Genomic DNA, 26,403 nt, shown 5'->3' with positions numbered 1-26,403 from the left:
TATTTTTAATTTAAGAAGTTATACCGTTGTTTTCTTAAATGTTAAAATTCAAGTTAAGGACAGTAAATGCTCGTTCTTTTTCAGTCCAACTTAATGCAAAAGTACATAACGACAAAACAAAGAAGTTGTTCATACATTCTATGGTGGTGTACATTTTTTAATACGAAATTCTCTTTTTCAGTAAAATACCCATAGTTTGTACAGCCTTAGGACTTTCATTTTGTGTTCAGTAAACAGTGAATAGGAATTTGTAAGTTTTTAAGACCTGTAAACCAATAGAATGCATGTCATACAGCGTGGGGGTGTGTCTGTGTAAATTCTGGAGGTTTTATTTAACTTTCACTATACTCCCAGGCAAATTTTCTTAGAAGGATAATACCCCATAGAGATCATTGGAAGAAAGTAGGATTTCCCCCTTTATTTATATATGTATTTTTTAGTCCAGAGACTCAAAATATTTATTTATCAATATCAATAAACAATGCAGAAAATAATAAAACCCCATTCAGGAAAGTTAGACTTGCATTAATTCTGTGAGTTAGCATCTAATTTAGTCAACAAACAGTAAAACACACCTCTAATTTATGCAAAAATCCTGTTTTAAATCAAATATTTGGTAGGGGCAAGGCAGCATTGCTAACCATGTGCAAAGGAAATTATTAACGCAGGGGGACTTTAGATGTTGGCTTAAAGTAATTCCTTTTACAGCTTATTAACAGAGAATATCCGAACAAAGGATAAGGTGAACAGAACATTGGGCAGGCTGTAGCTTTCCCTCCTCTCTATTCAAAGTACAAGGTAAAGTTCATGCAAGTAGGATTTATAGGGCTGCTTAAGATTTGAAGAGCTAGAACACAGCAGCAGAAAAATGCCTTGTTTCTCATATTTCAGGTAGGCATGTTGTATAATCCCCTTTGTCAACTAATGAAGATGAATTTAAACTGGCTGATTTTTGTTCCTACTGCTCAGATTGGAAGGCTTTTCCAACCTTGCCAGCAATATTAATTAGGAACCTTTCCCTAACATTTAGTGTGCATCTATTTTCAGCAGGTTTATACCAACTTGGTTTTGTTCATTTTGTCAAAATAGGTAAGCAGGCATTTCCAGAACCACTGTGTATTTTTCTTCTAATGCTTCATAACAACTAGGAGAGTCCAAACTTTTTATGACTATTTGTTCTGTTTTACCAAGAATCAGCAAATAACTGATAATTGTTAAAGAATTATTTTCTTTCCCACCTGTTATAAGCCTTAAAAAGCAAAATACATTACTGAATCCTATAATATTCTCAAGAGTTTGCTAACAGCATTTTTTAAATGATAGGTTTGCAAATACTTTAGAGTATATAAATTTATATGGTTAGAGGCACTGATTGAGAGATCAAGGTAGGGTCAACGGTACGAGTTTCTTAAGTTGCACTTAAGAGATCATTTGGTTGCGTATTGTCCTGAGTTGCTTCATGTGAGGGAAGTATAGAAATGAAAGGCGTTGATGTTAGAACTACTAATGAGGACAAGGTGTCTAGTCATCTTGAGAGTATCATTAGAGCGCTTCAAGAAATGTGGCTGTACCCGTCAGATTTGTAGGGTTTGACACTATGTTAGTAATTATAATTTAATATCTGCTTGTTTTTAATATAGCGTCTGCATTAGTTAGTATTTTGTGTTGCAGTAGTTCATTTTGAGGGTCCTCCTGGGGTTTTTCATATGATCTGTTACAAAACCAGAACTCCTTCCCTATGCATTTCAAAGTCTATCCTGGGCAGTGGAATGGTTTTTTTTTTTAGTAAAACATTTGCACATCTATTAATACGCTGAAAAAAACCTCAGGTACAAATTTTCAATCTTTGTTGTCTATGGTTATCTAACCTCCGCTCTTAGGCCTGTAAAGCACTTGAATCACTTTCAAAAGTTGAGTCATAATAGAATGTTATGTAAGTTGACAAGATTAGGACACGAGTCTGTTTTCCACACCAAAATCATTCAGAGACCTGATCATCTTAAGTGCTCTGTGTTTACAGATCTCATAGAAGACTATAAGATGTATTTTTTGGAATTACCATCTTCAAGATTATTGCTTGTAGTGGCTTGAGTTTCCATAAAATTTGTTTAGAGACATTGTAATAATAAGAAGATTCCTGGAAAATATAACTTAATTTGTCATATAAGTGTTCTGAAAATGACAATCTATAATAGGCTTTTAAAAGTGTAGAAGTTAAGAGGTTTTAAGCAGAAAGAATCTTACTTGTTGAAAACAATGTAATGACAACTAAGTGATAACAGGGAAGCCAATGGTGCCAGGTTTCTTCTCTTTTTCACAGGCTGGAGTGATAGCTTCCTCCTTTGTTTTTTCTTTCTATTATTCTCAAGCCTGGATCAAAACAAGCTGTGCAAGGAGTTTCAGTGGTATCTTACGCAGTATGTAGATACATTAAATGTAGTGTTGGAGATAACTGATCTCAATAGGGAGGAGATCTTTGCACAACTGTGGGGTTTTTTCTTATCGCATCACCCACTAATTATCCTTCTTACCTCAAAGCAATAGAAAGTATGCAATCGGACCTTCTATCTTAATGTATCTTTAAATTAGTATCTTAAATTTGGCATCTTTAATTGGACATCTTACAGCTAGAGTGATGCTTTGCACAAAACACAAAAACAGGAGTGACTCCTAGGCCATCACTTTATTTTTTTGTCACAGAACAACTCTGGACTGTTTTTTTTTTTCTCGGACTGATTTTTTTTTCTCTGTCACAGTGTTCAACAACAAATTATACATTTTAGTTTGTGAATTAGAATAGTGCCTAGTCCTCCACAGAAGTTAAAATACGCAAGTTAAAATACTTGTGCCTATGTGTGTAGCAGGTGAAGGCAAAGTAATGTTGCAGAAGTAAGATTGGAGAAATGGTTGGTGTTTTGAATAATTAGTAACCAGATCCATTTTCTGATTCCTGTCTTGTTCTTCGAGTTTATCAGTAGGAGGGACAAAAGATGGCACTAGTGGGCAAGCTAGGTGATTTAGCATCCTGTTTTAATACCCCAACTTGATGAACAGCCACACAGGCTTTAATTTAAAGAGTAATGCTGATTTTACGGAAACAAAGTGCATGTCTCTATGCTACTCAAATCAGTAGTCTTAGCAGAAAATACCTTAATTGCAACAGATTATAGCAAACAGTGCTGCTTATGTGTCATGGAATCACACACATCATAGAGGTGCGAAGGTGTGTGTGCTTTTAGGGGTAAATACTGAAAAACAGGCTGTATTTGTAGGTATAGAAGACTGGATGGGGGGGGGGGGGGGTGTTCAGATAATTTTCAAGTATTGTAAAGGCTCCTGGCTTTCCTGTCTGGAGGAGGCCTGCCTTGGATACAGGTCACAGAGCTGTCCATGGGGCTGGGCGGTTGCTTGGGGCAGTGCGGTTGTTTTGGAGCTGGTAGCTGGGAAGACAGGTTGTACAGAGGAAGGTGGGGTGATGGAAGAGTTGGGACGTGATTTTCAGGGGTACTCAGGGAGATGGGAGTCCTCTCATGGTTGCGAGTGTTAGAGACCATGGAGCAGCTTTGGGTGTGTGAGATTAAGGTGTGTCTTTTCACAGGAAGGTAAAGAGGAAGGGGGACATGGTGGGAGAGTGAGAGGACATGGAGAGCTGGTGGCATTGCAGGCAGACGGGCTGTTGAGGAGCAAAAGAGCTGCTGCAGTGGCACAATGGAGCTGCCATCCCACAGAGAATTGAAGCCTCTAACGGCCTATGCACTAATTCAAGCTGAGCTGCTTCATCTAGACTGTCTATCCCAGTTTATTCCTCTTTCCCAAGTGTCTAAATAACATAGTAAAAAATGGCTCAAGCTATGAAATACTGAGGTTTTAAGCATGAAGAGGTAGGTTTTACCAGTCATAGGGTCATAGCTAAGAATGAGTGAGGTAGTGAGACTGCCTTACATGTAACTGTTCACTTGCTGGGGAATCGGGTGAGAGTCCTGGCAGTATCGCCAAGATAAAGACACTTTGCTTTTAGCTACACAAAAAATGAGCAAGCATAGTAGCATAACAGCCAGAGCAGGGGGCCATAAAGGCTGATCCTGTTCCTCTTGAAATTGGACACGAAGCTGCCCTGGACTGCTGCGGAGGTCAGGCTCAGCCCACCGTCTTGTCGGTAGTGTCTTGGAGTTACAAATATCTAGGAAAGCTGTCCGTCGTCAGGACTTTTCCGCATCGTGTCATGGGCTTGGCTGGACTGTCAGCAGCATCGAGCATGGTCTGGAGCATGCAGAAGGCAGTCTGTCCCGGGCAGCGCTGATGCCGCGCGGGAGGGACATTGTACGTGTCACCCAGCAGAGGGCTCCCCTTCTAAGCTAATAAAAATCAGGCTTTATCCCTGATTTAAGAGAGAGCAAAACACTTTGTTAATCACCATACTTAGGAACGCTGTATTCTTGGTTTAGGTTATGACAGTAGTCTATGCTTTATGTTTCTCAATACCTAATTGGAAGTATTTGGTAAGACTGAAACAACATGTAGGACATTATTAGAATTTTTTACAGATTTATATATGTATATGTGTGTGTGTGTTTGTGTGTAAGTATGTGAAATACACACATGCAAGCCTGTCAATCCTGATCAATTCTCTTCCCTCTTCATACATCATTTTTTAGGAAAAAAAATACTTCATAGTTAGAAGAACACTGTGAGTATGACTGCAAAAAACTGTACACTGCTGACTTTCTGCAAATACAAATCTGTAGATTCAATGAGCACCACTCAAGGTTTTGAAATTAAACAGAAGTTAAAATAGGGCAATGGTGTGAAAATGCAGGTGTGTGCATGCCAGTATCTTTCTTTTTTTTTGGCAAGATGCTTGACTTGGTTCCCTTCCGCGGGATGATTAGGAACTCATATTTGCACAAGGCAGTGGAATTAAAAAAAAAAAAAATTGGACTTGGGAACAAAGCCTTCTCTTTTATCTCTGTGTGGGTACCTGTGCTTTTTAAAATGATGAACAATTCAGTGAACCAGGTTTCAGTTGTCTTTTCTCCTTTGAGAATATGCTTCTGTATTGCGGCCTTGTAAACGAAGAACTGTTATCAACCTGTTCTGCAATTTTAACAGTAAAAGGAGACATACTAGTTACTGTCAGAAGATGGATTAGTTCAGAAACATACGTTATCTCCATTTGAAGTAGGCTGTACTTTTATGACTGTGCTGTTTTAAATTATATATAGGACTGACAATTGTTCAAGTACGCAAAAGCTAAAACTAGAAAAGCCAGGGTTTGTTACAGGTGAAGCTAATCAATCAGCTGTATAACATCAAAAATGTACTGCAGATATTTGGGATTTTGTTATTAAGTACAAGTGGTATTTTGTGGCATCGGAGAGCTTTGGTAGGTGGAATATTCAGTAGGTGAAAACTTTTCAGTGCCGTTTGACTGCCGTAAGGAGCACAAGCAGATCTCAAGGAACACAGCTACTAGCTCTCACTTTCCAGCAAATGGGAGGAAAAATATTAATCACCTTCTCTTCTTTCTCTCAGTTGAATTTTGTGGTCTACTTCTCCTTTCACTTTTAATTTTTTTCCTTGTAAAAGTATAGCTGGCAAAGAAGTTAACCTCTGTAGGCAAAGGGGAGCAGGCTGTTCAGTTGCTGCTCTGTTCCTTTAGTGAGTCTGATCTCCCCCAGTCACTAAGGCAGCGAAAATATATGTGACCTAAACTGCTCCCTCTCTGTACAGTCCCTTTTCCTGCCTGCCTGCCCAAGAAGTGAACAGTCCTGACATACTGGAAAACCCCGTGGATACAGACAGGTGTTTCTTCTACTATTTTCAGTTTATAGGAAATAGATAAAATACCTCACAGCATCACGCTAAGGGTCTTCAAGCAGCACTTGTATTTGTGATCCAGCATGAGTGTGTAGGAGGTGATGCTGTGCTTGAGAGCAGGCTATTTTGTTTGCAGAGGGCTGCACTGAGAGATGCAGCTCTTTTCAAGGAAGATTTTGATTCTGTTTTTTTTCTGCAGTAAGCTAGTTAGCCACTTCCTGTATTTGGCTGTTCGTGGTGCTTTTCTCGACTTTAAAACTGCACTCAGCAGCCAGTGACAGAGACTATTTTAAGGCCTCTCACAATGGTCTTCTCATTTACTTAGCTAAAATGAGAAAGTTAGCCCTGCATTGGCCACTTGTTAGCTGATGACAACTTTTACTTTGAATCTGTCTCCCCCTCCCCCACCTGAAATCCCCGGCTCAGCAAATATTTGAACCTGCCCAAGTTAATCATGAAACTGAGATCTTTATCTGAGAGAGACGTGCAAGCTACCAAGGGTGGTGGTTTCTTTTTTTTTTTTTTTTCCACAGTACTAAAGACAGGTTCACTTTTTAATGATGAACTAGAGTAAGTGGATACCTTCTGCACAGCACAGAGCTTTAAGCAGTTAAGAAGAGAGAGGCGGCTTGGATTTTCTCACTGCGTGTTACAGCTCTTTTAGGGATTTTTATGGAACATTGGTTGGAAAACAGAGCAATTTCTTTTTCAGATTTTTTCTTTTTTTCATTGCTTCCAAAAAGCTTCCTTGTAAAAGGAGGTTTTGGGGTTTTTTTTAATCAAGATTTTTATGAGAGGAAACCAGTTAATTTTTTCAGGTTATTGGATTGTATTTTCAGGCTGTATCACAAGGGTGAGCATTTGCGATGCATAATTTACAAAGTAAGTGATTTTGAATTTCTGTGTGTGTTTTCTTCATCACCTTGTGGAAGTGTTGTACTATAACTGTTACCAGGTAGAGCTTTCCTGGTCTTAAGATACATGAATGAAAGTCAAGTACCTCAGTACATCTCTAGGTTATATAGGGAATGAGGATTCAGCTATCCACCTCCTATCTTTTCTTGCCTGCAAGCTAGGCAAGTCTGAACTGAGCACTAACCTGATTATACAAGTGTGGTCAGTCCAAAATTTAGCCACCAGTGAAACCCTGGAGAAGTACTTTTTCCTGAAACCCTTTATTCAACGGAATAAAAAGTCTTACTGATCTTACATGAGACCTGAATGCAGCAATGTAGTATTTGTAGGAAATCTTTGTAACTTAATTTAATTACCTTGGCAACTCAACTGTTTGGGTAGCAGGTGGGCTAAACCTCCAAGTTCAGTGTTTGGACTTGTGTCTAGGATGATTTTAAGTATCCTATTTCATTTTGGAAATGGAAGGAATCTTTGGAGTATGTCTACCTAAACAGGGAAGGGAGAGAGTCTACTTCAGAATGAATTTAAGCTTGTTAACATATAGAGCAAACTAGCATGCATTTTTTTGTAGTTGTTGGTACTCCAGACATGTTCTTGTATGCTAATGCTTGTCTAAAAGGGGTAAGCTGCTGAGGGGCACAGGGAGGGGGGTAGGTATGTGTGAAATATTTGGGAAGGATATAAATTGTGTTAATTTTTTTCAGTGAGTATTTGTGAGATAGAGCACATTTCAGCCACACCAGGATTTCATATGATGTAGGCATAGATAGTTGCTACAGCTACTCTTTGTTGTGGTTATTTTTGGTATCTGGTTTTCTGCCCCCATAGATTATAGCAAGTATAAAGCATTCATTTTGCTTTACATAGCATTCAGCTCTGGAATTAATAGTTTTTTCTGTGCATGTTTCTTCCAAGAGGTCTGAGAGTTACAGTCAGTGATTGGGGGGCAGTTAAGAAGGAATATTTCTAAATGGTAGGAGGGTACTGATGACATAAAGTGAGGAAGGAGATACTGACAAGGGACTTTTGCTTTTAAAAACAATTAACCTGATAAATATCTTAATGAGAACAGGGTAGAGAAACAGTGTGAAAAGACAGACTCAATCTTGTTGTATCCTGACAGACTGGCTTTTTATATTCAGCTAAATCACTTTTCAAGATCTTGCTCAGTTTTCACTTTCTTCCATGGTTTAGGCAAGTCTGCTAAATGTAAGATTACATTATTTGGTTTTTAGATTTCAAAATGAGTTAATCTAGATCAATTAGAATACTATTTTAATACAAAATGGTAAGGGGGGGAAGACATCTCTGCAGTAAGCACATTTTATATAATAAAATCAAGTATATCAGACCTGTGTGTCCATTAAAAGAGCAGAAATCTACACAGTTTAAAAACATAATCCATATTTCATTATATGGAGATATGTGTGTCTGTGTATGTATGTATGTGAAAATGAGTGTGTAATGGACACACACACACACAAATGGATACACATGCTGTTTTCCCTTCTGCATATTTAATATGTACAGTAGGTCCAGAAGCCTTGTAAAGCTTTTTGAATGGTAAACTTCAGGCATCCAAGCAGGAAAATGCAATTGAGATGTGACCGACCTACTTCTAAAGGGAGCTGCCCTGTGTGTGAGTGCATGTGTGTTGTGTGCGCGCGTGTGTAAGAGCTACGTGCTGCAGCGTGTCAGCCTTTTGTCATCCTGCCAGGATTGGACTGTACCATGCTGCAAAGCCAGGAAAACGAGCTGGGAATGCGGGCAAGGAGAGCCCACTAGCTCCTTTTTTTTTGTAATACAAGGTTTATATTGCAGTCCTGCTAAGTGTAGATTCTTTCTGAAACTGAAATTGCTTTAAGATTAATGTAGAACAAAATGATGAAACAGGAGTGGTCTGGTGACATTATTTTGACATGATTGGCTGAGGATTATGATGTAATAGGTTACAGTGCAGCCCCTTATAGGTTTTAAAATGAATTCCAAGACACCATTACAAAGAGAGCCTGACTCTTTTCTTGTATCTGAGCTTACTCAGTGAAACTCATATAAATGTACAATACTATTTGGAATATGGAAGAACTGGATATAGAATATCCTAAGACAGATATAAATTGTGGCACAGACTTGATGTTTTACATAGAAATGGATCCACCAGGTAAAACTGCAGTCTTATTATGGAAGACTTAATTCGTTCTGATCTTTACAATAGCTGCTGAAAAATTCGTAGTGGATATGATATCTTTACTTTGTCATTGATACAAATAGTTTTTCTTTTTCTTTTTTTTCATAAATTAGAATTAAATTGTGGTTTAGTGCATGGTTGTTGTAATCGGAATCTTAACCTGTAGAAATACCTGTCTGCTTACTTAATTGCATTTTTGCTGGATTGACCTGTTTCTGTTTTGATTTTATTCTGTCGAATGTGGTTCTAGTTCTGCTATTGCATAATAAAAATTTTGTATTTCTTTTATCATTATTTTTTATATTTGTGTTCTACACTGTGACTAAAAGGAGATGCTATAGTAACACTTTGATTTCCTGAAACAGTGATTGCAAATCATTGTTTTGGATTGTCTTGTGAAACACTGATTTTAAAATCTAGCAATATTAATTGAATACCTGATATTGCATCATTTTTTCATAATGCATAAAAATACTATGCTATCCTGATATTCATTGCAACTTTAAAAACATTGTCTTTTGTAGATAATCGTAATATACAGGGCAGGGACATCTGTAAGTAGTGATGTACTAAAATGAGAACTAAAAGAGATGAGTTGATTTTTAATCCTGATTCCAATGTAGTCCCCCTTGCTACTAAGTCAGGAGTGCTGCAGTATCTTCTCTGGCACCCACTGGTATACGTGTGCAGCTTTGACATTGAGAAAAGAGGGATGTGGGTTTTAATCAGTCCTGGCATTTGGAACATAATTTATTCTGTAGAATACTAAGATTAACACAGGGATATTTGGGTCACAGATGGGTTACTTAAAGTGTTTTTTTGGCAAATCATCATACAGAATGCTGAGGATCACAAAAACCCAATTCTTCCTCTTAAAAGGTACAGTGTTGCTGTGGGTTTGCATCTTTTATTAATCAGCTTCTAGGTGAGGAAGCAGCAACATTCCACTAAGATCATTACATAAGAGGGGGAAAAAAGAAATTGTACATGTTTTATTATTTATATTCACCTGAAGATAGTGGAAGAAGGTAAAAGCAAACTTCGGAGTTTTTTCTCAAATGCTTTCTTCACAAGGGGAGGAGATGAGTATGGTGTTATATTTTGCCTGAAACACGTTATTGCAAGAGTAACATACTTTTTGGAAACAGAACATCTTTCTTGTTGAATTACATTGTTTTGAGTAAAATATCCTGATTCCTCTACTGTGTTTTAAAGACTGTTAGTGATGGAAAACTATTTTGTAACTTTTTTTTTTCCTCATTCATGTAATAATGTTTAATTTCAAGGAATATAGTCAGGTTTTCAAAGAGTTATAGTCAACTTTTTTTTCCCCCTTTCATCTGCAGCACTGCCTCCTAAGCCACCGAAACCTAATACTGTAACTAACAACGGCATGAATAACAACATGTCATTACAAGATGCTGAATGGTACTGGGGAGATATCTCAAGGTAGATCAGCTCAAGACATCTATTTCTTATGTTTGGCTTTATGTTCTTGCTGTGCTATTCTGTGTATATGTATTATGCTTAAGTATAGAAAAACTACAGTTCTAAGAGCTAATTTTAGGATATTTTCCAACACAAACATGTTACAGTTGGTTTTATTCCAAGCATGACTAAAAAGTTACTGGCAATCAGTTAGAATGTACTATGTGAAATTAGTGTTCTGTTACTTTAAGACAGCTATATGAAATGCTAGCATGAAAGGAAAACACCAAGAAATAAGTATTTTCCTTTTGTCTTTCACCCAGAACCTTAACTGTAGGCACAACAGTTAACAAGCTAGACTAACAAGTGCCATATATTAGCAACATTTTTAACTGTGCTATATATAGGTACGTTAGACCAGCAGTGGCTGCTCCAATTGTGCAGGCTTGTATGAACAAGCAGAAAGACCTTTGCATGAGTATAATTTTGTCCAGCAGTGAGAGGACAAAGAATATACCATTTTTATATGCCAGTTGTTCTCCAGCAATGTTAAGTAAGCTATTAAATAAATGTATTTATTAGAGATCAAGAAGGCTTCTGAAACCCAATTATTTTAAAACAGAAGAATTTAGAGCGCAGTGAGAGGATAAACGAGTGAGAAGTAGCTGAAATGATTGCTTACTTTTGCTTTCATTTTAGAGAAGAAGTAAATGAGAAGCTTCGAGACACTGCTGATGGTACCTTTTTGGTACGAGATGCTTCAACCAAAATGCATGGGGACTACACACTTACTCTAAGGTAGGATTAGTTACACTAGGTCTGTAATACTTGACAGTAAAATGCAATACTGCATTTAAAATGCAGTGTTGTTTAGGAAATAGTACTTGAAGTATGCCTAACTTTTCAACAAACTTTATTTGCAGGAAAGGAGGAAATAACAAATTAATCAAAATATTTCATCGAGATGGAAAATACGGCTTTTCTGACCCATTAACTTTCAACTCTGTGGTTGAGCTAATAAACCACTACCGGAATGAATCTCTAGCCCAGTATAATCCTAAACTGGATGTAAAATTACTGTATCCAGTATCTAAGTACCAGCAGGTAATCTGGTCTGTTTTCTCTGTGCTTCACTTAAATAGAGGGAAATTACTGTAGATTGAGGAGTCATTTATCAAGAAGAACTTCTGGTCTGTTAATATTTGAAAAAATAAATTGTGTATTAAAATTATATTTTTGTTTGAAATCAATTCTACAGTTTGCGTATAAATAATTAAAACTTCAGATGCTGATGATATATTGTTAAGAAATACTTATGTTAATAAATATCCCACTCATTAATGGTTAAATGTATCATTTTCAGGAGAAAGCTGAAAACTTGCAATGCAAAATTGCTTTTTGTCGTTAATTTCTCATTTGCGTATAATGCATATAGTATATTACATCTCTGTATTGGTGACAGAGGAGTCACATTTACCATGTAACTATTTAGGCTTTTTTAAGCAATTTTATCCTGAAAGTCTGTGCAATATAATGGTTTCTTTATGGAATATCTTTCCTTCTGCTCATCATTCAAGGATCAAGTTGTAAAAGAGGATAGCATTGAAGCAGTGGGAAAGAAATTACATGAATATAATACCCAGTTCCAAGAAAAAAGCCGAGAGTATGACAGACTCTATGAAGACTACACAAGAACATCTCAGGTGAGCTAGATATAAACCAGAGGGAGAGTGGAAGACTTCTATAGATTTCGAAGAGTATTATTGTAAATTCATACTGCCATCTTCATCTTCCTCCTCCTCCCTTCCTCCACCACTACCATTGCCCAAAAGAGGAAACATATTTGATGTGCTTGCTTAGTATAGTAGAATCGCTTACTCATGTTTGAACAGTCACCACCTGTAACCTAACCCACACTGTGCCCAAGTCTGAGACCTACATCCAAAGCAAGGACAGAACTATCTTCGTTTACCAACACTTTGGCATATAGACCTCGTCAAGCTGAGTTACCATTTTCAAGGCACGTTTATAGGGAAGCATTGTATTTTATTACTAGTTTTTGAAGGATCTGGTTTCATATATGCAGAGTAGAGAGATGACGTGTATAGATACAATGCATGGATTAAAAGCTGCCTCTGTCCTTCAGCTTACTAATTGTTAGCCAAGTCTTGAAGTGCCAGTGAATTAGTGTGGTTTTAGAGACCCAGAATCAAGACTGCTTCCTAAAATGTGCAGGAAGTACGCCTAAAAATAATTGAAGAAAGGAGAAGTGCAGGCAACTTAACTAAAGACTTAAAAGACTTGGCTTTAGACTAGCTATGTAGGGTCAGGAGGATGGACTAGATGACCTCTTGAGACCTATCCAGGCCAACATCTTACCCTTCTATTTCAGAAAGCCAGATGTGCCTCTAAGGACACTAGTTGGTACAAAGGGCAACCTGCATTGCTATAAGGCTCTAATTATCACAAATAAAACTCATTTATACAAAACGAAGATTGTAGCTAGCTCTTTGTCCAGCAGTTTTTATTTCTTGGAAAAATCTCATCATGGAAAGCCATGTCATGGTAGCCTTTTGCACAGGCCTGTTCTCTCTGTGTTATAACACTCTGCAGATGGTGCATTCTGATAAAGGAGTACTGAAGTCTTCTTTTCCAGTACACTGAAGTGTTCCTGTGATACAATCCAATAAATCACACCCTCTGTCTGATAATAACTGTGATAACAATTATGTTATTTTCAGGAAATCCAAATGAAAAGAACAGCTATTGAAGCATTTAATGAAACAATAAAAATATTTGAAGAGCAGTGCCAGACTCAAGAAAGATACAGTAAGGAATACATTGAAAAATTTAAACGGGAAGGAAATGAAAAAGAAATACAAAGGTCAGTATTTGCATTTCAAATAGTATGATTTTGAAGAAAGAAACAATGCCAAGTACAGATCTGCCTAAAACTAAAGCAAGATGGCAAGATGCCCAAAACTAAAGCAAGATTGTTCAGCTGTAAGCAAAGAAGCCCCAAATGGGATAAATGTGAACTTGCAAAATGTATAGCTACATTTAGAGAAATAACCAATTCTTAATTGTCTACACCACTAAATAGCAGATTATAAAGTTATGAATAAGGTGTCATCAAAGTGTAACCTACCACATTATTCCATTCAGAATTATGCACAACTATGAAAAACTGAAGTCTCGAATAAGTGAAATTGTGGACAGCAGGCGTAGATTAGAAGAGGATTTAAAGAAGCAAGCAGCTGAATATAGAGAGATAGACAAGCGGATGAACAGCATTAAGCCAGACCTCATACAGCTGAGGAAGACGAGAGATCAGTACTTGATGTGAGTATCATTAACAATTGACATTGGTTGGGGTTTTTTTAATTGGTAAACAACTTCTGAGACTAAAAATTAATTTTATTTGCAATTATTGTCCAGGTGGCTGACTCAAAAAGGTGTTCGGCAAAAGAAGCTGAATGAATGGCTTGGAAATGAAAATACAGAAGAGTAAGTATTAAAAGATTTGAATATTTCTGGTGTTTTAAATCATCTTACGCAAAAGTGAGGTAAAGGATATTTAATTCCTGGACCCCACATAGGAAATCTCAAGCCTAGGTCTCCAGTAACAATGCACACTGTTAACAGATGGCAGCCTACATAATGCAAGTATTGGAAAGGACTCTGTCTCACCCCTACTCTCCACTATTCAGGGAAGTGCATAATCAAGTTACTGTAGTGAAGCACTGTGTCTTTATTCTTACCAGCAAAATGAGGATCATAAGGTGTTACTGTCTTACAGAGGTGCCATGTGGATGGATAAATTGTTCAGAAGGTCCCTTAGGCATGGGCAGGCTTTTTCCAAATTTCAAGCTTTGATACCATGGTGGTATCTAGTATAGTGGTACCCACAGCAGCTTATCCCATTGCTATTGGAGATGATAAAATTGTATATGCTGAAGAGTGGTCCTTTTCGAGTTTTGTGGTCTATTTAATTTTTTCTGGGAAATGGCAGGAGAGTATTCTGTCATTTCAAGCAATTCAGTTTACTATAGGTTCTGACAGGAGCTTGGCTAATGAATACATTTCACTTCATTCCTGGGAAAAAAGCAAAAAGCACATTGGTGGTATGAACGTAAACAAAACTTAAACAAAAGCAAGCCACAGAATAATACTGGAAGTGTAGTAATAGCGAAGAATGGACAAATAGAAAAACAAAGTTGTCCGAGTAGTATTTGTACCAACATTTTCTGTCTGTGTAGTTTTTTGTGTATGCCTTTTACACCACCTGGCTGAACATACAGCAAAAGCAGCACACTGATAATAACTGTGTAGTGGATTTACATTCTAGCTTTGTCCGCATCTATTTTAATTTGGCTTAGTTTATTGAGTCTTCTACTGTTACCCTGGAAATTGTGCATCTCTGCTGTGACTGACTGCACTGTATCTGTAGAAGCAGGGGATAAAAATGGCATACACGTTTTAAAGCCATGTTGTTTACTCAGTCTTAGCACAGCTCAAAGATAATATGATGGAGAATATGTAGGCACCTGTTTCCAGTTGTACACTCATCCCTTATACAGTAGACAAAGAACAATGCCAGGCCATGGTTCTAGTGTTAACATCAAAATAGTAAGTGAAACTGTTTAAAGAAGATCTTCCTTTTCTCTCACTCTGTGACTCTCCTTGCCAGTGAGTCTGTTAAGTTCTCAGGTTTCTGCTGAAAAATTAAACTTTTGGAATATGACTTTCTAAAGTTGTAATGCAGAAAAAAATCAATATAATGAGCAGCAAGGAAAACAGGAATTGCCTTCTCTAGGTGCTGGTTGAAAATAGAGCAGCTGCTGAATGCATTTGAGTATCATGCAGGACAAAGGAGTGTGATGGGATAAGGGACCTAGAGAGAATGTCATCTGAAACAAAAGAGCTCTTCTTTCTGAAAAATTGAATTCTGTGTGAGATTGCTGATTTCTGTAGACTACTTTGAGAATCTTCAGAAAGAGGGACCTGTGGATGAATGAGAGGTTGTGTTTTCTTAGACCTAAGCAAATGGATTAAAAATGTATTACAGTCGGAGTAAACACATTAGCCAAACACAGACTGATTGCAAACTGAGGAGGAGAGGCAAGGCCCACCAGTGCAGGCTGCTGGAGTAGAGGGGAGCTCTGGAACTGGAGAATATCAAAGCTGTGTCCACACATCTGAACCAGAGACATGTTCTTTTACGGTGGGCTTTAGCTCAGGGGGTTCTGTGTAACTCTGAATCAGCTTTATTGTTGGTGGCTGTTTTGTAGAGAATGCCCTGTATTAAATGCTTTTCTCATAATCTGGTTATAAGGAGAGAGCACTGTACTATTCCACCCTTTCCACAAAGCCATCTACCCTTATAAATAATTAATCTGTCTACCTGTATAACTGATTGTAGCTTTCCCAAGCAGCAGCTGTAGTTGATACATTGCATGATTTTTCACTGCTGACCAAGTGTTCTGATCTTTGGAAATGAAGCTGACTCAGAGGGCATTGATTTCATTGGGCTTGCTATTTACCCAAACAGTGAGAAACGGTAGAAGTACCGAACTGCTTGCAGCAGATTCTGAAAGATAACTCAGCATCCTTTTATATCCTTCTTCAGATTTACATGAGCGTTTTTAAAAGAAACAAGAACCAGAACTTATTTTATTTTTATTTAGTGGTTTGAATTGTGCAGTATTACATAGTTTACATACCTGGTTTTACCAGGGAAGCATCCTACTAACCACTGACTTTATTTTTTTAAGTAATATGAAATGGGGACTGCTTAATTTATGGATTTTGCTCTGCTATGAGTTTCAAAACCACATTTTGTCATATTTCAACAGCCAGTACTCTATGGTAGAAGATGATGAGGACTTGCCTCATCATGACGAGAGAACGTGGAATGTGGGAAATATCAATAGAAGCCAAGCTGAGAATCTGCTGCGGGGAAAGCGAGATGGAACATTCCTTGTTCGAGAGAGCAGCAAACAAGGCTGCTATGCCTGCTCTGTTGTGTATGTACCCTAATTTGTGAATGATGTAACCAACATTTGAGGCACCTGCCTTGAGCCAGGGGCACACAGACACTTGCATATGCATGGATCCCATTGGACCTTTGGGCTTAGAAGCAGACCAACAAGTCCTGAGGCCATCCTTATTGCCGCTCCATTTCCTACACAGCTTACATATGTGTCCCTCCGACAGATGAGCCTCATGCAGAAGAAGGGAAACCAAAGCATAGATGCACTCCTTTCTGTGCAGCTGCTAAGTCCCACCTATCTCCTGCCTCCCTGAGCTAACACAACATCTGGGAATTTGGGTTAAACCTAAGCTTTTACCATTATCACACCACAGAAGACAGGAATTCTATCTAGTGACTAGCATCTTAAGATTTACTGCAAATACCTCATTTTCTAGCTTAACTTTGCGGTACTGATGTAAACTAAAAACTGGTTGTTTTTTTCCTCTTTAGGGTGGATGGAGAAGTAAAGCACTGTGTGATAAATAAAACACCTACTGGGTATGGATTTGCAGAGCCATATAACTTGTACAACTCACTCAAAGAACTGGTGCTACATTATCAACACACATCACTTGTGCAGCACAATGACTCTCTCAATGTCACACTAGCCTACCCAGTATATGCACAGCAGAGGCGATGAAGATCCTAATACTCTGGGTTGTTTGGTTTTTTTCTAAAGAAAAGATTTGACAACATTGAGGCCTCTGGAGAGAAAAGGCTTCTTTCAGCCTTCCTCAAGAATTTGAGCTGCAGTATCAAAGCTATCTGTCTTCAGATGGGACTAGAGCTTTCCTTCACAGCTGCAGTGGGAGAGATCACAGTATTAAGCTGTGAACGTATGTTTCTAATCTGAAGTGCTTTTTTTTTGTATTAAGAGAAGAAAAACACAAGAGAGAGAAATCTGAACCTGATCTCCCTGCAGGGACATAGAGGCCTTTAACCATGGTGCTTGTTTACGACCACTTCTAAAGCTTTACCAGCTAGAACATTGGATTCTCCAGACACAAGGTATAAGAGATCTTTGTCATTCGGTTATTGGAATTTCGTGGTCACGACCTGGCTTGGATTTGGTGTTGCTGCACTCAGTGGATCCAGACACACAGCATTGTGGATTTTTTGGTTTCTGGTGAATGATATGTAGCAGAATGGCACTTTCATTTCTAAGGGACACTTTAAGAGGACTTTAGTTACAGTATGTTGTTCAGAGTAAGTGTAATAGCAAAGTGCCAGAAGTGTTTTGTTTAGACATTTACAAATCCTGTTTTAAGAATATATTTAAGACTGAATAAAACAGGACTTTCAATGGCATACAGTATATAATAATGTACATAGTATTGGGTGACTAACTATCATTGATGGAAACTATCAATACCAAACTGCTTCTCTTTCCTTTTCTGTTTGCTGAAAGCTGAATTCTTAGACCATGCTATGCAATACTGAATTTTCTTTAGGCTGTAGTCTTCTCTCAAGCATATCTACAGGTTAAGCTTGTTTTTCTTTCTTATTTCCTTGTCTTCTGTTTTCTTTATTTCTTTTGCCTGAGAATATTTTTCCTGATGATTACTTTTTGTTATTCGTTTTGTTGGTTTTTTGTTTGTTTGTTTTTTTAAAAAAATGTACAGGAAGCCGGCAAGAGTTGGCTTCAGAATTAAAACTATGAAATATTTTACAATTTTCTTTGTATGGGATATTAAGCTACTAGCTCAAAGTTTTAAAACTTCGAAAGTTTTTTTTTTTTTGACTAAATATTTTGTTGGGCAGTGCCTGATAAGCTTCAAAGCTGCTTTATTCAATAAAAATTATATGAACATTACAAAGAATCACTGAGTCCAACAATACTGTTTCAGAGATATCTTTAAAATACGGTACCACGCTGTGTTTGCTTCTTGAAGCATTTTGAACTTCTATCATGATTGTCTTTATATTTGAAGACGAAAAATTATGTACCCTTCTCTGATAAGTGGTTGCAGAAAAAACCAGGAAATTTGGCTACTGGGGTAGATAGTTTGGATCTCAGAATGAATCCAGTCTTCATAGTAAATAAATGATTTCTTGACCTACTGTGGTAGAAATTTTGTCAGCATGTAAAGGTATTTTCATTTCATATGAAGGAATTTTCTCTAACTGGTTGCCTAGATTTGTTTTTTGTATTAGTATTGTGAAAAGCTCCTACCTTTACTGAGAACATTTGAATACAACATAGAGCTAATGAAGACTGAGCAACATCTGTTTCGAAAGTGATTAGCCTATCATACTTAACATTTTGGATTTATTTTTTTGTAAGTTTGTAGGCTGAGGCAAAGTGAACATTTCTATAATTTCAGGCACCAGAGACTTACAGATTATAGTTTAGTTAAAGGAGACAAATACATGAATCCCACTAAAGCAAACTTATTAGGAATTCTGGGACAATTTTCTGTGGATGTTTTGCAATGGTTATTTATTGTCCTTGACCACTGAGAAAATTCACACATTGCAAATTGATAAAGTAATGAAGTTCAGAGAAATCTTGGAAAAGTTTTGACTAAATGAACATACGTATTTATTCTTCCCCCAAGATGCAAAGGCAAGACCCATTAGTATTAAAGAGAGTTGCACACAATCAAAACAATAAGACCCATGCAGTTATCTCATAATAACTCTGTTTTAGAGATACATGTGTTTTAATTCAAAGTGTGCAGTGCTTATTAAGCTGTTGGAAATAATAAGAAATTTACAGTCTCCAGTAGTTTTTATGTTATCTTTTAATTTTTACTTTATTCCTTCATTTCTGAGGCTGTAAGGCTTTTGATTATATTTTGATGTTGTGCTCTTTTTTTTTTTTTTGGTGGGTTGTCTTTGCTTTCCTATAGATGTATTTTCTTACTAGAATTTATATCAGGAAACAAGATTAAACCAACATTAATGTTTCAGGATAATCACCACTTACAAAAATTATTCTGAATATTTTTTCTCAGAAGAAGTTTAGTCTTCATCCTTTCCCTTTCTCATTCCACACTCTTTTCAGGCCTGTAGGACCCTGTAAATTTGGTTTACTAATAACTGGTTTTTACTATGAAAAGCATCAACAATTACTCTAGCATGCCAGTTATACTACTGGGCTTGAAGTTACAAATTAGTTCAGTATACAACAATTTAACACTTGTAGCAATCCAAGATATTCTTTGGACATATATTAATTTTTGAATGTTAAATATTTTAAGAGTAAAATTGTATTTTTTTCTCTATAAGCAAAATATATGTAATCTGAATTGATGTTTCACGTAGCATTTGTCAAGAAATTTTATCATAGTTAAGGCGTTTGGATCTAATTTTCTTCATATTAAGAAAACCTCTTCTCTGTCTGGGCCTTATGCTTAGCATGCCCAGCCCAGGATGGGATATCATTTGTTCCTGTCATGCTGTACAACTTTTCTTCATCTGTGGTTGTAGCAGAGGAAAAAAAAAATAGTGTGTGTACAAATTTCGCACTTGCTTTTCTTGCACAAGCAACAATGAGGAATAAGCACTATGCTGTGAGGATGAGTGCTTAGGACTTCTTAAGGGGATATTATGCCTACACAGCATCTCTGCAGTTTGCAAGGATCACTTATGCCCTTAAATTGGCATGAGTGAGTTTTCTTTGGTACTTACATATTGTGTGGCTTCTGCATTTCCTGCCCTCCTTAATGCACAGAGCTAAGTCCTGCTAAAGGCCCTATTTGCAGAATTGTTTGCCCTTAATGTACCATATTGTTCACTCCAGTTTTGATCTGATCTCAAACAGACTAATATGTACAGAAAAAAAAACACGTGGATGTAACTGAAGAAACACGGTGCTTTTCTGTATTTCTATGGACATGTAGTTTTTCCATTTAATATAATTCAAGGGTGGGATCTTTGTTACTTTTTTATTTGGGGAATTTTATGTTTTATTTTAAATCCCTGAGTTATGCTGCACTGCAGCAACACTTTCATAAGGCCTTTGAAAGATATGAGACATAACATAGAGAATCAAAACTCACAAGCAAAATTAGGAGTTTCTGATTTCCTTAAGTTGAAATTTAAATTTGCAGGTTTGGGGATGTGTATCTGTGCATATGCGTGCACACTTGCTATGTTTGTCTATGAGTAGACCCCAGTATAGGTGCATTTTCACTAAACATGGTAATTTTGCCGAATTCAGTAAATGATATCATTAACTTTGTTTAAAGACACATACACATGCACACTAGGCCTTTGTGGGTGCAGCATGTTTCCAAATACAGTTAGAAAACTGAGTTTCTGTGTTGTTGGGTATTTTCTAAAAAAAAAAAAAAAGCTTGTCTGTATGGTTCAGTTATCTAAGAAATCTTGTCAAGCGATCTGTAAAACCAAATCTTCAAATTTTCTATTTGGTGTCAACTGTTCTGTAGTGAAGAAATGGCTTTGTCTTGTAATTGGCAATGAAATAAATAATGCTTGGGAAAATATTCAGATGCTTCTAATGGGGAAAACTTCTGCCGATTTTCACACAGTGCTTTTGCTATGCATGGTATTAAGTTGGGGAAGTGGATCCTGATATTATTTTTTTTCAGGGTCACTTTAGAAATGGGCAGCTCAAAGCACAATGCCTCCCATAGGACAAGGTTCCAAAATGCAGCATTTTGTGTAGAATTGTGTTGTATTTACTGCAGTTGAAGACTGAACTGGACTGTGGGAGTTGGTAATGTTACATTGCACTTGTCCTAGTGAGATAGCATTAGCTGCCCAAGATGCTGCTATTTTTTTTTATTCTTGTTTTTAAAAATAAAGCTCTGTTCTGTTAAATGTCTTTAAAACATTAAGATTACTTTGTTTTAAAATGGTCTTTGAGGAGGTGGAGGCTAAAGTGGGTTGTAAATTGCCTTTGCAAGGCAACAGTGAAAACATGCCTCCTTGAAATTTTTTTCAAGCTAGAGTTGATGGAGCTGTGTCTTGTTTTTAAGTTGCTTTAAAAATTGTAATAAGTCTTCAAGCAGAATAAAGGTTGTTTTGAAACTGCATTTCAGTTGTTGAGGCTTTACTAATGAAGATATCTGTTTACCAGCATCCTTTGCCAACTCTTCCTGTCTATATGTGGCCTACTTTGAAAATGAGACCGAAATGCTGATATTATTAGAGGGAACTAGGGAGCAAATAGTTTAAGCTGACTCACAGCCATCCTGTGTATTGCAGTGAAAGGAATAGTTGAGTAGCTCCAAAATAGTCTTGTGTCAGAGTGCCAAAATGACAGTTCTGCTCATCTCATACTCTTGCAAAAGCAGGACGTTATTCATGGTCTGTGATCTGCCTTTTACACTGCAGATGAAGTTCTGGTTGTTCTGAAATCGGTATTAATTTTGTCAGTGATTTCCATGAAGCCAGCATGTCAGCCTTTGTAGCTGGAAGTCATTTACCAGCTTCATGGCTGCATCTAATTGTGAAAACCAAGGTGAGAATGAATAAGAGGGAGAAAGTGAGGGGGGATTGTTTTCTTCCCCTAATCATTGGTATGTCGTGTCTGACTTCTTTGAGCCCGTCCATCTCTTGCCCCAGGAAAGGTCCTCTGGGGCAGTCAGCTGGCCACTCTGGAAGCAGAAAGAGATTCCTATTCCCATTCTGTCCAAGATTTCCATTCCAAAAGCTGGTCACATTTTGCTTGCAGTAGTCACATAATATCCCCTGACTGAGGTACTCAGGTAGCACAGGCTTGAAATAATTTTTAATAATCACAACATTGTCACTAGTCCTTAAAGGGTCTTACAAGAAACTTAGATTTAAGGCTGTTACCATATTTTTAGCCCGCTTAATAGAAAGTGGGGCTAGCTCTCCAGTAGATGTATCTGTTGCAGTTTTTTCTCAGTTAGTAAGCTTATTCTTTTAAACAGACACGGAGTTTATCTTGTTCCTGATCCCTGAACTGATGTTGAGCAGCACAGATGCTTCTAAAGCCACAGAGCTCAACGTCTAAAAATAAGGTTAGCTAGGTCACGAATCGCACATTTTCCGTCATCAGCTATGGAGAGAAATTAAGATGGGATGATCATAATCTGCAAAAATCTATGGACTGGCAGATTTCTTGCCTGCCTCACTTGTTGTATAGAAATCACTCTTAACAGACTGTAAAAGTAGTTTGCAAAAATGTCATTCTATTTTTGCTATCTGCAGACAAACACCCTCACTTTTCCTCTCTGTGTTCTTGCTAAGGCTTGATGGTCATTTCTCATAGGGAATATGAAAAACTGTTTAAATCTATCTTTGTGCAGCTACAAGTGGGTGTGATATTTTTAAAGGCTTGGGAATGCTTGTTGTGGGGTTTCTTTTCTCCCCAAGCCACTTGAACTCATGCAAAATCATGTGCAATTAACTTCACACAAATCCCTTTGAGCTGTGAAGCCAAAAAGGGAAGGAGACATTTTAAAACTTCTCAGTGTTGCCTTCTCTGGGCTTCACTGAAGGGACAGGTGGCGCCTCATCCCCTCAGCCTCCATCATCTCACTCCACCCCACGCCCAGCACCCAGCCTTCCCTACTGCCCAGGGGGAGCTACCTTAAGCCAACTGACCAGGCCCACTGTAAATCCTACATCAGCGCTGGTCAGCTGGCCAGTGAGCAAGGGTGGCTTTGGCAGGCAGAAGTCCGGGTGAAAGCAAACAGGCCCAGCAGCGGGGCAGGCAGAGCATGAGTGGGTGCCTATGGACAAACAGGTATCAGTTGATCAACCACTATTCAAACTTTGGATAATCTTTGCAAGGACCAGCACTTTGACCTCTGATTGGATAACCAGAAACATCCTGACAATTCTTTGAAAGAGTAGGTTTTCATCCACAGCTGTGCCAGGCCATGTTTCCTGCCAGAGCAGCATTGCAAGGCTGCCTCTTGTCACACTGTTCTTTCGTCTATGAAGAAATTACCTTTCCATACTAAAAAAGGAGGAGTTAAGGCCACTGACTTAAACATGTGCAAATATTGACAGGAGAAAGATTTAACAGGTGGCACACAAAAGGGTCTAAAACTTGCCATGCTCAGGTCTTTGAACAAACAATATTGACAAAACCAGACATGAATATAGTCAATTCAGATTATGATTTCACTGTTGTCTGTCTGGTAGGCCTAACTTGTTAGAAGACTGTAGCCTGAGAAGAAAGATAATGAATTCATACCTGAGAGCATTTCTTCCTCTATAAATTTTTATTTCCTACATGGTTTACTTTATTTTTCCACAAATCTTGTGCTTGGTAAAAAACAAACATTCTGTGAAGGTTGCTGGATTAATCCTTTTCTTTTTTTTTTTTGTATGTTGCAACTACCCAAAGTACTTCAGCAGAGTAGTCCATGGTGAAACAGACACACCAAGAGTCAACATTTAGTGACCTTCCTGCAGGGCAGCACATGGCTGTTTTGCATGACAGAGTGGTCCATCACACCTGCTCCTCCAGTAACCACAGCAGTGTTTCATACTGATGCTGGTTTTCGTGTGCCCTTGGGCCTGTCGCTGCACTCAGGGGAATGAAGTGTAAGCTTTGCCTATCTAAAAGGTGGATATAGCAACTTTTAGCAGCATGTGTGTTGTGAGGCTAAATGGGAGTAGAGACCTGAAAGAACATGAAGTGGAAATATGAAAGGAATGCAAATCCAGCAGCTGTCAGAGCTGGAGCCAGCCATGCCATACCAGGGGGCAAAGGCAAAGGGAATAGCCTTGCAAATCTAACCACAAGGACACAGACTGCACCGTGCTGGCACTCAAGGCACCTTCCATGTTCCCTGTGGAATCCATTATTAATCTGTTGGGTAAAGGCTGCCACTGGAAAAAAAAAAAAAAAAGGCTGTTTGCATGCTTATGCAATTTGTAGCTCTTCCCTGTTTCAGGAAGACACTGAGATTGAACATTTTGAGGTGGGCTTCATCTCAACTAATCTTAAGCACCTAAAAGAAAGGCTTGTCATCAAAGCCATCTGGCAAAGCTCTCCTCACAGGGAGCCAGGCAATTCCCCAGGGTGATTCACTCCACCTACCTCAGGCAATACTCAGGATGCAATGAGTCATGCTCTGGAGTCACTCCATTGACTGGAGACAGAGCCCAGGCAAATGGCTTATGCTAGACATGCAACTTCAAGGTGGCTAAGGTTCAATGAACTAAGTCTCCTCCCTGCTGATTAGGCAGTTCAGTTTTAATCTTTCCAGTACCAGCTGTGATATCTTCTGCTCTTAGGCATAATGATAGGGGACGATTAATTTGGAGCTGGAAGTTCATTTGGGTTTTTAGAAATTGGGTCTGAAGGCAGTAGACAGGTTCAAAAAGATGCTGGGCCATATCCTCCTTGGAGTCGTGATGCTGGACTCCACGCAGAGGAATATGCTGTATGCGAGGATACTGCTGGCTTCTTTGCCTGCTCCAGGGCAAAACCTGGCACTGCCTCAGGCCTGGCTTATCGGTGCCTTCCAACAGCCTGTCTGTGTGAATGCCATAAACGTGTCTTCTGGGGAATAATTTGTTCTCTTGCCAGCCATGTGGTCAGCTGAAAAGATATGGATGAAGAAGATGCTGCTGTTTTTTCCAAGTGAGATCAGTTTGTTTGTCACTGCATCTGTATTTCCTTTCTTACCCGGGAGAAACTTGGGGAACTTGCCTTTCTTTCCTTCTAGTTGATCCATAACCAAGAACACAGGGTGGGATATTCTGACCATAAAACTAAGATAGGAATGACTTCAGTCAAATTACCTCCCAGTTACACTGAGCTCTAGCTACCTCAGGGCAGAAGAGTCGTGTGAAGTTTCCCGTGCATCTACTACATGGAAAGTTCAAGAAGGTGGCAGGCCCTATGATATTTTTTGGGTACAGCATACCTACTGCAGTTTAACCAAACCTTTCAGTGGAGAATACTCTGCCAAGAAGGGTGTGTAGACTGCATGGGAAGTTCCCCTGCCCAGTGAAATAGGACATCTGGCCTTAGTGGCTAGAAGAGATGCAGTGACAAGTCTAAGGTAGGAACAACATTTTGAGGAGAAGCTTCAGGAGACTTGGGATGAAAGAGGAGAAGCTGTTATGCAAACAGCTGTTGCTCAACTGATAACAGGCAATGTAAACAAGAAAGCCATGGACTGTCAAACAACTCATGAGCACCAGGAGCGCTCAGAATATGTGTATAAGATCCTCAGAATGGGTTCGTGGCATTGCACCTCTTTATGGTAGATACTGTAGGTTTTGAGACAAAAGAACAAAGCTCCTAGGTGAAGACAGACTGACCTAGCAGGTGAATAAATGTGCATAACCACGCTCCTACAGGGCTGGAGTATTTCAGAGGGGACAAGAGGACAAACTGATTTTTTTTTAAAAAGGCCAACTGGCGTACAAATACACACACTTAAACGATGTTGATATTTCAAAATGGGTTGATCTTTGTTACCAAAAACAGTGTTACTAAAACTGCAATCTTGTTATGGTCTGTCCGTTTCTCACTGTAATCTTGGCAGGCACAGATGAGCAAGGTCTCATCCACAGCACTCCAGTGGAGAAAACGCCTCTTATCTGACTGGGCCAGATTGGCTTCCAGCAGGGTGCGGCCAGAGGTTGGACCCAAGTTGACTTCCACAGCGCAAGTCACTTGGGTGCATGTGCACCCTTCTGGCCAGCTGTGTGTGGCAGCTCCTGGGTAATGCTGGCTCAAAACAGCTGTTGTCACAGGGCAGGAAGGGAGGAGAAGGGATTGCTTTTCAAGTCTGGGTAAGAATTTTTTTCACAGGAGTCTTCCTTTTGGTGACACATATGGAAGAGCACATCCTCTATTAAGATCATTCAAGAAAGTTCCTTTTACTGGGGAAGGTGGTTAGCTGTGGCAAACAAATTAACAGGTTTTCCTCTCTTATTTTCAGAACACTTGTAGCAATATGAATGCACACGCTCCCTCAGCATGTCTATGCTGCAGACACTGTGATTACAATACCTGTGGGCACACCTGGGCTCACCTGATATTTTTTAACTGAATACAATCAGTAACGTGGCCTCAGGTCTGAAGACAAGCTGACTAATTGGGAAGATACTC

At 38.5% G+C, this 26,403-nt stretch overlaps 1 protein-coding gene across 3 annotated transcripts in view; it reads left to right on the top strand.

Moving 5' to 3' along the window:
• The window catches only part of PIK3R1 (phosphoinositide-3-kinase regulatory subunit 1), a 54,273-nt gene extending 32,888 nt beyond the window's left edge, over positions 1–21,385 (top strand). Inside the window, exons 1-10 of one of the 3 annotated variants that reach the window (XM_009955761.2) lie at positions 6,676–6,699; positions 10,267–10,369; positions 11,048–11,146; positions 11,272–11,452; positions 11,926–12,051; positions 13,090–13,232; positions 13,514–13,690; positions 13,787–13,855; positions 16,204–16,374; positions 16,833–21,385. In XM_009955761.2, coding sequence (XP_009954063.1) covers positions 6,684–6,699; positions 10,267–10,369; positions 11,048–11,146; positions 11,272–11,452; positions 11,926–12,051; positions 13,090–13,232; positions 13,514–13,690; positions 13,787–13,855; positions 16,204–16,374; positions 16,833–17,022 — 1,275 coding nt within the window. In that variant the 5' untranslated portion in view covers positions 6,676–6,683 and the 3' untranslated portion in view covers positions 17,023–21,385. Of the gene's footprint in view, positions 1–6,675; positions 6,700–8,787; positions 8,894–10,266; positions 10,370–11,047; positions 11,147–11,271; positions 11,453–11,925; positions 12,052–13,089; positions 13,233–13,513; positions 13,691–13,786; positions 13,856–16,203; positions 16,375–16,832 lie in introns of those variants that run through there. The other 2 variants (XM_009955760.2, XM_009955757.2) reach the window with 2 other exon arrangements.
• The last annotated feature ends 5,018 nt before the right edge of the window (positions 21,386–26,403 follow it).

Source organism: Leptosomus discolor, chromosome Z (assembly GCF_034619465.1).
Source record: "Leptosomus discolor isolate bLepDis1 chromosome Z, bLepDis1.hap2, whole genome shotgun sequence".
Classification (NCBI taxonomy): domain Eukaryota; kingdom Metazoa; phylum Chordata; class Aves; order Leptosomiformes; family Leptosomidae; genus Leptosomus; species Leptosomus discolor.
Note: the sequence above shows the minus strand (reverse complement) of the source record. Positions and strands in the feature narration are given on the sequence as shown.